This window comes from Rhea pennata, chromosome 13 (assembly GCF_028389875.1).
Source record: "Rhea pennata isolate bPtePen1 chromosome 13, bPtePen1.pri, whole genome shotgun sequence".
NCBI lineage: Eukaryota > Metazoa > Chordata > Aves > Rheiformes > Rheidae > Rhea > Rhea pennata.
Genome location: NC_084675.1, coordinates 4,898,439 through 4,910,513, shown reverse-complemented (window position 1 = coordinate 4,910,513; position 12,075 = coordinate 4,898,439). Strand labels below are relative to the sequence as shown.

The 12,075-nt window shown below is 36.5% G+C and overlaps 1 protein-coding gene across 2 annotated transcripts in view; it reads left to right on the top strand.

Moving 5' to 3' along the window:
- NFATC3 (nuclear factor of activated T cells 3) overlaps window positions 1-12,075 on the top strand; it is a 74,356-nt gene that overhangs the window by 54,432 nt on the left and 7,849 nt on the right. Inside the window, exon 10 of one of the 2 annotated variants that reach the window (XM_062586165.1) lies at window positions 6,893-6,994. The exons of the other annotated variant lie outside the window; for it this stretch is intronic. Within the exon in view, the coding sequence (XP_062442149.1) occupies window positions 6,893-6,994 (102 nt within the window). The remainder of the gene's footprint in view (window positions 1-6,892; window positions 6,995-12,075) is intronic. 2 annotated transcript variants of the gene reach the window in all.

Here is a 12,075-nt window from a genome sequence, read left to right as displayed (position 1 = left end):
TTCTCCCAGCTAATTTATCAAAGCATGAAAGCTATATTTAGTTGCAAAGTAGGTTTTTTTTTTTTTTTTGAAGAGTTATCAATTAAGGAAAACAGTCCTCTCAAAATAATGTCAAAAAAGCCAATTAAAAATTTTATATTGTTCCAATTACCTTAAATATTTAAGTCAGCAGTTAAAAAACAAACAACTCTGACAGCATCAAAACTTTAAAGTGCACTGTTTCAAAATCAGCTTAGTAGACATTCTTTTTCCCACAAAAATAAAATCTTTGAGCAAAATATGACTATAATACTAAAGTGCTAGCTCACGACAAAATTTTAGTCCTGGAATGAAGTTATTTAGCCTGCCAGAGTATGATTAAATTTTCTTTAAAAATTAAGAAAGTGTCAGTCTAGTTCTCAAATCAGTACTTTCTAGAAACTGAAAGTGCCAAAAATCATATAAATAAATGATTTTCATGATTAAAAAAAAATCATATCAACAGTATTTTTTAAAGGTGGGAGAATTTTCAAATTCTGATTTAACATTTGTATTCAGTAAGCCTGTCAAGTGTTATAAAACAATACAAGCAAGGGGTTAGAATAGCTACTCCCCCCATATACTTATACACACTCCCAAAGAAAAGCACTATAAATTAATCAGAATTCTTATTTACTAATGCAGGTAGTAAGCTTTAGGTTACAGCATTGCCTGATGCTCTCTAGTCCATATAAAGTAACTAATTGGTTGGGGAAGGGTGTTTGGGATTTTTAGGTTTGTGTTTTCTAAAGCTATGTAAATTTACATGGTATTTCTTGCACTGAATAGTGATCTATTTTTATTAAGTAGTATTCAGTAAGCAGTATTAATTGTCCTTAGCTGTGATAAATCTCACTTTTCAATACATACTGTCTCAGCCATGCATTTAAGACAAGCCCCCAGTACTGAAAGCTACTCCTAAGCTGTAAAAATCACAAGGACAATTCCTCTCTGGCACAGATACCATCTGCAGAATTCATTGATAGCTTTTGATAGAACAAAAGGTGCAAATAATAAAGATTTTGTTTTTATATATATATATATAAATAAATAGTTATTTTGTTAAAGCATGGAACCTTACTATATTCTGAATATAGTTTGCAGAGTGCTTACTGCTGTTCTGCAAATGAAATGTTTTTAAATGGCATACATTCCTTTAAGCAAGACCCTTAAAAGCTAATTTCAGTGTCTGTTCAGCCAACACTGAGACTTTCTTCAAAACATACCAGAAAGAAAAAAAAAGGCACAATTCCCAAACCCACCATTTAATACAGAAATATAAAGCTGCTTCATCTTGGCTCAAGACAAGAGCATCTGGACTAGCCTTTGTTCCAGCATTTCCTGGAAGGTGTGACACATCTAGATTCACCATTTATAGCTACCCTTCTCTACAAAATCAAATATGCTTGCCACTAACCAGAATATCTTTTCTTCCCCCCCCCCCCCCCCCAATTTTTATTTGTTTGCCTTTTACTAGGTAGAGCAGCGTAGGCTCTGCTTAGACTATGAGTGATGAATGAGTACATAATTTAAAGGCAGATCCTCTAGCTAGGTATCTGCAGAGCCTATAAAGCACATTTCATTTTTCTGCTGAAATTTGTGGGGTTTTTTTTTTGTTTGTTTGTTTGTTTGTTTTGTTTTGTTTAACAGGATCTCTTACAGCTTTCTTTAGGCTTCTCTATGCTCTGCCTTGAATTTCCCCTTTTGGCTCTTCCCCACCCTCTATGATCCTTGTTTCCTACAAGGACACTTACTTTCTAATTCACTTGAAGAAACAAGGAATCAAAATGCATGAGCACAGGATATGAACTGAGGATAATATTACAGAAACTAGTGAAACATGACACTATTTCAAAGCAAGTTGTATAATAGCACTTAAAAGGTGTTCTGAAAAAAACAGTACTTTTTCTGCTTAGGATTTTTCAGCAGTCTGCACAAGCTGATGAACATGTGGATTGGAACTGCATAAAAGCAGCCTCTGATTCTTGATTTGTCCTCTGCCTTCATCGTCCTCCCCCAGTGTCTCATGGGGACCTTCTTTTTGCTTTATGGTCTTCCAGCCAGTCTGTCCTCTGCTCAGCTCCCCAGGCTAACACTTCCCCATATAGGCAATGGAACATCTAGGGCTGTGAGTGGGAGCAAACAAGAAGGCTGAAATGGCCAGGAATAGGCAGCTGGTCATTTCTGTCCTTTCCCGTATTCATCACCCGTACCATACTTTCTTGTATACTCACCTGATAAGGAGTTCCATTTTTCCCCACGTCAAAAAGAGCTAGTCAAAGTTAGACTAGATCTAGTTGTTTGAGAGCAGAGGCTCTTGTTTTTCTTTTCCATTCTGTTTTTAAAAAGTGATTCTAATATCATGGTTTGTCTGTCCCACTGACAAGTTTTAGATTTAAACCTTTTCTAAAACTTAAGCTCTTGAATTTTACCCTTTAGGAGTGAGTTTACCTTGGCACTCGTGGCTTTCTGTAGTGGTGAGATTTCTAACACAACTGTATTTAACCATTTTTAAGGAATTACATGAACCTTGGCTTGTATTCATCAAAACAAGATGACCTGCTAATCTCCTTTAATTTCCTACTCATTGCATCCCCATTACATAAAGCTGGAGATTAGAAAATCTAGTGTGTGCATTTATTATAAATAATAACTAGAAATCATTTTAACAGTTTTGCATACATAAAGTCTGCTTTGTCAGGCACATTCTGTGTAGAATTCAGTCATTTGTATTCATTCATTTTTAATAGTTCTGTGATCAACTCTTCTCTAGGGGACAAATTCTCTTGCTTGAAAGCTCAGAGATTATTTTGATCTTTGTTAGAACATTTGTGAAGCTTTTTTTTTTTAAGCTCCAGCTTAACTTCTGCAGAATCATAGTAGTAAATAATGAGAATATTATGAGTGACTATACCTTGTATTCTCTCTACATATATGGAATTTCTGCATTACCAAATTGTTCTTAAAAAAAAAAAAAAAAAAAAAAAAAAAAAAAAAAAAAGCCTCCTGCTAAACAAAGCATTGAAGATCTACAGAACACAAACTATACTGAAAGCTAGAATCTAGCTTAGCATGGAAGGGAGTGGACCAAAGACCTGTCGTCTTGGCAGTACAGCTCAAACTGTTTTGCAATAAAACTGCAATAAAAAGCAGTATACAATTCTAATTCTTCTCATAAGCTTGTGGGCTCCTGCAGTGAGAGCTTGAGGTTGAGTAAGGTGATAAGGCAGAACCTAAAGTGTATTGAAAGATAATGGGAGTCTGCTTTTAGAAATGAATTGATATTAGTTATGCGCAAGATAGAAAGGTACAGACACTGCACAGTAGGTTAATGGGAAAAGGCCAGACAGAGAGAAGGGGTGAAAAGGCTGTTATCTATCTTGGGTTGTCAACAGTTAATGGATCTTATGACAGTATCTTCTAGTGGGTTCACTCACTGTATTCCTAAAATCTATGTTGGGAAAACAACTGTGGAGAAGACCAGTTACAGATTTCTGATGTGTTAAGAACTTTGGCTAAATCTGCAGGTAACTATGACCAGCTAATGTATGAATTCTATTTGCCTCTGTGAAAATTTTATCTCAGAACACCTCTTAACTAACTCAAAATAAGCACACATAGTTGCATCACCCCAAAAATACTCAAATTTAAGAATTACAAGAGGTTAGAAATGTACTCTTGGAATGAAGGCGGCATGCTTACATCATGGCGAAGATGCTTGCAGTACTAGCAGAACTGCCAGGAGGTAGGCATGTCATTGCAACATTTTGGCCAAAATATGCTTAGACGCTTCTGCGCTGCTTCCCACCGCATGGCATGTGTCCTGTATCTTCATGGTTCAGGCTTAATACTTAGAATGTTAGACCCTTCTTGTATGAGAGAAAGAGGCAGGCATATGACTTCCAATAAATTGGTTCCACTGTGCTATATAAGCACAGGATATACATTGTAGCCTTGACATGAACAGTGACTTTTGTTACTGTATCAAATAACTGCAGCACTTGTGCTGCAATTCAGGCCTAGGGCAGTCAGTCATGTCTCTCTCTCTATATATGTGTATATGTATGTATAGACGTGTGTATTTATATAAAATACACACTATGTGCAAATTAAAGCTATACGTCTAACAAGTCTCAAACATTCTTATTTCATTTTCTTAAAGAAAAGATACTTTTTAGTAAAGTTGGCGTTAAACCTGAGATTACTAAAAGTAAGCCTGTCTTACAGCTTCGGCAGCAGTCTAAGGTAACTTGCAAGGCAACCAACCACGTCCTTAATAGTTTGCCATTGCAAATAACGCTGCTCTGTGCCTATTCTTCACAAACCAACAGAATCACAGCTGGCTGCTCCACAGCAGAGAAGGCTGAGGCCAGCCTTATTATTATAGCCAGGCCTCCTTTTTGTAGTGAAAAATTACTTGCTGGTAGTGTGGAGTCAAAAAAAACAAGCTAAATATACTGCAGTAACAAATGTGATGTAGCTGCAGGGATTCTTAATATAAATACAGCTGACAGAGCTCTATCTGTAATTGGCAAAAGGAGGCATATATCGAAGGAAGCCTGTGGTGCAGTCTACTCATAACCTTCTTTGAGGTTTACATGTTTACAGGTTTAATTGTATCTGTAAAATACAGTAATTCAGTCAGTTGTCCTCTAAAAAACGACGCTTCCTGGATAGGTACAGCAACAATACCAAACCTAGGCAGCTGATACAGGAAATCTCACATGGTTGTTTGTCATCCTTCTGTGAAGAGCTAAAAACAACCCCATCCCAACCCCATCCCTGAAAAAGACCTCCTCCATACTACTTACTAAAGGGGTACCTGCAAACAATTATGCATTCCAGGACAGGATCCACTGTTCTAAAACCAGCACATTTTCTAGTATAAGGCAAGATGCCCACACATCTCTTTCAATTAGTATTTTCTGTGTCTAAGAACTAGAGGATATGCAAGCTAAATTTTTAGGCAGCTTGCACTACAAAAGAGTAAGTTGCTTTTTAATGTTTTATTCTTTGGAAACATCACATTTTAATATTGCTTAGGGAAGTAAAAAAAACATTTCTCAGTTGTATATGAAATGGTCAGATAAAGGAATTTATGTTTATCTGGTATTGGAAGTTTTATTTAATTTCAGTATGCATTGTACAAAATCCTTACGCTATACTACACGCTTTAATAGGCTGTTGCTTTATTTACTGCTTCTCAAATGACAAACACTGTGTCCTAAGTGCACACTTTATTCCAGAAACTGGTGACAGGACACATCTTACATGTGTTAAATACAACATACCTTGTCAGACCTTTATAATAGTAAAAGCATACTACTGTATTAGCTTTGTTAGGTCACCACAAGTAACTCAGAATCCCTTCATGTATGAAACTGTGTTTTTCTACTAGAGTATAAGCTATGTAGACCTCATGGTGCAAAGACTCTTGCTTAAAAGGGTGAATCAACTCCACTGACTTTTGCCTGTTTGTTGTCTACTCCTTTGAAAGTCTGAGCTTGAAAGAGGATTGTCCACAAAGGTTAGATCATTTCATCTCAAGGTAGTTTTCAGCATCTCTCTCTAGATTTCTTAGATCTTTCTTTAACTATGACTTTCCTGCTGGTCATTCCGACCTATCATGGAGGTTGGAGAAGTGGTCTTTTCTTAGTCTCCTATTACTTGACCAGAATTTGCCCTTTGTCCACTCCATTCCTTCAAAATGGCAGGATATTTCATCAAAACCAAAATACTGCCTTCTACAGCCAATGTAAATACATTTCATTTTACACTTCAAGCGATCCTAAGAAGTCATCCAAAAAAGTAATATGAACTATCTGAATTTCAGGAGGAGGTCAGAATAGAGTTCTTCGTCCTCCCAGGAGCCATCCCTAACCTGGGCTTACAGGTCATGCTGGCAACGCAGATCTATGGCTCTATCCAGAAGGCACAAATAAGCCAGTTTCCAGAGTAATTCTGCTAACTATTAAAGCCCAGTTTACTAAATTTGCAGCTTTGTCCTGACCAAAAAGAAAGAAGAAAAAAAATCATATAACTTCAGCATGCTCACTGATCACAACTGAATAAATATACTCTTGTTAGTGTAATAAATACAATATTCCACATTCATTTTTCCCTCCAGGAAACAGTTCAGTAGAGTATGTTTTTTCCATTTCCTCCTTAGTAATTTAGTAATCTCATATTCTCTTTGTCTAATAGAGCTGCCTATACCATGATGTTGCTGTTTTCTGATGCTTTAAACTGTGGTCTGACTGACTGCAGATCAGTACCTTGGGGAAAACATTCAGATAGTTTTGATGAGTAAAGGGGAAGCTAAAGCTCTTTACAGCAACAAGTTGCTTTGTTTAAAGGACAGAAAGACTAAAAATAGCAATTTTATTTACTAGCACTCTTTTGCCTGCCTTGTTCAGTGGAGGTGATAACAAGTGGCATGAGCACTTTTAATTTGACCTCATTAAATAAAGCAGATTTGAGGAAATTGTAAGAATGAATGTTCTAAACTAATGCAACTCCTAAAATGAAATATATGTTGTATAAAATTCATGATACAATGACTAGATAGACATCAGAAAATTTTAACCCTTTTATGGCTCTGGATGATAACTGAAAAGTAAATAAATATAACAAGCTAAGTGATACTGTTTTTTTGTTTTTCTTTTTGTTTTTTTTTTTTTTGTTTTTTTTTAAGAAACACTGGCAATCTATAAGTAGTTACTTAAATCAAAATATGTAGTAGTTGTGAATGAAACTGGGTACTTGAAGGTCAGTGCTATTAAAAGAAAACTGAAAGTCACTTCCTGGTTGAGTGAACTGTAACTTCTTGGTTTAGTCCAGTCAGTAGTTATGTCTGTCTTCTTCTCTGACACAGACAGTTTTATCTCTGACCTGGAATACCAGCCATCAGGTTCAACAGAGAAATGGACTCAACATTCAGCACTCATGTCCAACTCCTATGTGGAAAATCTAGAGGGTGAGTCTGCTTACTGAAATGCTTCAATGTTTGAAATTGGAGCACAAAGAAAAGGGGAAAGTGTTGTAATAGTCATAACATCTACAAGTGGTATATACTACTCAAGTATTGCTACAATTGGACACCTGCCTCCTCTGTAATAGTTAAGAAGATTGAGAAGTTGTGAGCTAGGTGTAAGTTCATTCAGTAAAAACCTCCACTTAAAGTATATATAGCTGCCACAGAACTTCCTGAGTGCTGTAGAATCCATTAAAATAATAGAAGAGGCTACAAGAATTTTGAGTCAAGTACAGCCAAGGCTGTGGAATGGCCAGATGAGTTAACTGTGAGAAATTTAGGATGGTTCTCCTTCTTTTAAAAGGATGAGGCAATGTTAATTTAACTAGGTGGAACACTGCACAGGCATGCAGTACCAATCTTAAGTATCAGGAATGTGGATTTTGTAAATAGATTTCTATTTGAATGTGCTCTACAGTTGGGGAAAAATCATCTGGATTTGCTTTAAGATGCTTTCATCTTCTTTATTTCGCATATAAACAAGATAATTATGCACTACGACTCTCTCTCAAGCAGTAACTATATTAGAAGTTGACAAACAGTATATTGGTTGTGTTTTTGTCTTCTCCAGTGTTTTTCACTTTCCCAAACATCCCTAAAATGCCAAAGAACTATCCTGTCCCTCTTCTACAAGGCACAATTGCTTCTCACATAGATTTTTAAACAGGGATACCTGTAAGTGTACAATTAATTTGGGATTGCTCAAAGTAATGCAACCTAGCTTTGGTAAAGCCTTAATAAAACTATAGCACAAGTAGTATGTAGACAGATACTAAAGTTTGCTCACAAAACTATTTAAGAAGAAACTGCGAAGCTGGTCTTTTACCATCTTTAAAAAAAAATTGAGTTAGTTTTGCTTCGCTTACGTAACAAAATGCTGTCAGAAAGGTAAGTAGCTACAATTCAGACTGGCAGAATTAAGAGAAAGATTTTGTATGCTAACATGACATTTTTGTATGTTGAAACTGCAAATGGGTTAGTAAAATACAAGGTATGCCTTAGATCATTGTTGAAGAGCGCGAGTCGTTGAATGATGGAGTCTTTTTAATAGTAAACCCTCCCTCCCAGACACCAGTATCCTCAGGTAGAGTGTTGGACAGATTTTGGCAAAATCTGAACTTAAAATTATGAAATGCAAGCCTACAGATAGAACCTATGTAAAAAGGCACACAGAGAACACCATATTCAGACAGAAACAGGCTTATGCACAGATGCTAACAGCTAAGAAGTAGAATTGGGAGACATGGAGGGAAAAAAAATTTAATAAGAGGGTTTCAGGTATTTGGTGCAAGAAAGATAATCAAGGAGATACTAATGCAAGGCACATGTTTACACAGGAAAGGCAGAGAAATGGTTTTCTACCTTAAAGAACACTTAGTGTGAAATCAGACAAGTTAACTTTATCAACCAGTAGCACAGAATAACTACAGATTTAACTTCCAGGCTTAAAATAGGGAAAGTAGAATGTCTGGATTATAATACTGAGCAGGACAGCAGCAACTGTAGCTGTGGTGTGCTGTGGGAGTTCAGACAAACTGCAAAGGCAGGAAGCACACGAATGGAATAATTGAGTCATCCTTTGTAGAATGGGTAAGTGTCATGACTGCTTCATGGAGCAGTAAGTCATGAGAATAACCCACAAGCGGAAACATCACTTTATTTGGTCCCAAGAAACGCACAAGAACTGGTTCAAAAATCTTGCTTTTAAAGAGTTCTTCTCTATCAGTTTCAGCACTGCAGGCTGTGACAGATTTTAGTAGTATTTCAGAAGGGGCACTACATGAAAATAATGTAAATTATTCAAAAAAGGGTAAAATGATAGCAAGCAGTCAAGACTGTCAGTTAAGGTTCAAACTAAACATATATTTAAGCTGCACAGTGAGAAAGATTTGAAGTTGCTTCCAAATGCAGAAAACTGAGAACATGAAAATAATTAGGTTAAATGTGAAATTTGTTGAGACAGAGCAAGAAGTTCTAAGATTAAGAAGTTCCCAAGAATGAGTTCTTAGTCCTAAAAAAAGCAAAAGGCCTGAGGCCTGGCAGAGTACCACTAGGACCAGTATATGACAAAACAAGAATTCAAGTAATTACTGAAACACAAAAGACCACATGACCCTAGAAAATTTTTTGCATTGATGTTCATAGTCATGGAACTTGAGATTCCCATGCCAAAGTGCTTTTTAAAGGGGGCATGTTACAAGTTTAAGTGTCAGTAAAAAGTTTTAAAACAAATAGATAAAACAGTGACAAGTCACAACTGAATGACATGCCAGACGAATTGCGAAAGAATAAGAAACATTTGAACTATTAACTGCAAAGTATAACTTCTTGCTTAAATCTAATTTGGAGCCAGATGACTCAAATTTGGTAAATGCAACACTGCTGCTGCTCAGCTATTCAGAGTAATAAATAACAGAAATTGTCTGCAAACATCTAGAGAAGATTTCATGATTAAAAAAAAGTTAGTGCAGGGGTGGAAGTGGGGGTAAGAGAAGGAAAAGAAACCTACCTTGATTCCATACATAGAGTGAACAAGCTGTCTGAACTATTACTATTTAAAGCAATCTTGAATTTGAATGGATAATTCTATCAAAAGTTGAGCTCAGTAGTGTTCAAAAAAAGGAGAAATAAAATGCTAGGATCAATTAGGAAAGGCATAGAAGAAAACAGATACATCTATATCTTTGATTATGGTTTCCTTCTCTCTTCGCTGATGTCAAACTAGAATTAGATGCATACAGGTTATTGTTGTCAAGGTTTTGTTTGTTTGCTCCCTTTTCGTTAAGGGTAACTAGCATGACCAAAGATTAGGAAAGGAAATTATGTTGAATGAGATAGGACTCTTCAGTCTAGAAAAGAAAAAGAATGAGCAGAATATACTAAAGATCAATAAAACTAATGGGTGGCATGGAAGAGGTAAAGGAAAGTACTTCCTAGGAGAGACAACAACCAGTGTCCAACAAATGAAATAATTATGTAGCAAGTTCAGCTCAGATAAAAAGGCTATTATGACTTTATGTAGTTAAGCTTTGAAACTTACTGTCAGTGTTGCGGATGCCAGAATTTTACATAGATCAAAGAGACCGACAGAAAAAAAGAATCCATATAGGACTGTTCAGCACAAAAAAATACTGTCTCTGGCTCAGGAATTCCCTATGCCAAAGACATCTCGGAAGCTGATAGAACATGCTGGGGAAGGATCATTGTGTGCTTGCGTGTTTCTTTACTGACCATTATACACCAAACGGAATGTAATCGAAACTGGTTTGCCTGTAGTCCTCCATGGAAGTAGTGTTTTTTTTTTTACCTGTGCAAACCTAAAACACTCAGTAACTGCTTATTAGAGAGATTGTCTTATCCTATAGGAAGTATAGGTGCTAATTACAGATTACCAGCTTCCTGCATTGGGGTAAAAAAAGATCACTTATGCTATTCCCAGAAAGGTCTTTAGGGTTCAGGAATGGCCTATATTCTTCTTCATGCTCCAGTACATAGTATTTGTCTCTTAGCATTCACAGAAATTCATGGGAATTGAAGTACAGACTAATATAGAAACATGCTAGCATTTAGTTGCATTTGGCTGAAAAAGATAAATGTGTTTACTTCTGTTGTTATGCCTTCAGACACCTATCTCAGAGCTTTCACTATATCCAAATGCTTTGTTTTAGTCTAATGTAAAATATTCATTAAGATGCTGCAAGTATACAAGTTGACTGACAGATCACATGGATTGGTCTCACAGTGAGAGAACAACTTAAGGTGGCATTGTAGATCTGATGAAACAAAGCACCGTAAGGAAAAATAGACCTTACAAACGTGTCAAAGCACCAGTTCCTCTCTTTCTTAAGAGCTTGTTACTGTAAATTCTTACAAGTGTTTTTTCTAATATATATCCAAACCAGCCCCCCAAGCAACCCGTTATTAAAAGCACCAGCTTTTGTGATGTTGGCATGTTTTCTAATGCAAGAGCTTTGTTCTGTTGGAATCAGCTGATGTGGATAACTAAGTGAGAATCTCTCTTGAGTGGTTGGTCAGTCCTACTAACAGAGCCATGGTTTGAGGTTCTGACTCCAGAGCAGCGATGCAGTTACTGGAACAGCTGATGAGATTATTACCCCAAGCTGTATGCCTTGCTGCACAGATGGCTGAGCTGTACAATCTAATTTTAGTTTATCTTAAAACTCTGGATTACAAATTACAGCAATTTGGAAGATCATCTTGAACAGTCTGGTTGTTCATACAACAAACAACTGGAGCAATAGCTTTATCAGCTGTCCCAGTGCAGGTCTTCTGTGATCAGGAGGCAAAGCCCTCAGCCTAAAAAGAAAAGAAAAAGAAAGAAAAAGCCCACCAAGAAGTTGTGGCCCAGTTCTTACATCAATCTCAGTGGCTCGGCGGCTCACTGTCTTTCATGTGCGCAGTCAGTAGGGACTTAAAAAAGCAAACAGAACACTATGTGAAGTCAAAACAGTGGGAACAGACCATGAATAGAGTGAATATGTGCTTGCTTGTTTTACAAGCTTGACAGCAAATCCAGAAGTTAGAGCTGGCTATCTTCATCTTTGTCCTACTGGTATTGGTGTTAGTATGCCTTTAGAAAAGGGGGGGAGGGAAGGGGTTTGCACCTCCGGGTCACTTTCATGTTTTGTTAGAGATTGTAGCATGTGCAAACTTTGTCTTATTTTGATCTTATTCTTGTCCAGTACTGATCGTGACATATATACTGCTTCTGATCCAATCATCATTTCGGTATTAGCAGCCTTGATTATTAGCACATAAAACGCTAGCACTTTTGCTGTTACCCGCTCAATTGATGTGGATTGCTCAAAACAAGTTTTAGGTAATCAATAAGTAATAAAACAGTACTAAATATTAGCTAGATGACTTAACACCAAGAAACATGCTGAAGGGCAAAAAAAAAAAAAGTAAAATGCAAGTGCATGTATTAAAATTGACTAAATAACATCTTGGTTTTCTAGTATCTAATTGCTAACTAGATATCTTTTAAGGTTAAGTGAAAGGGC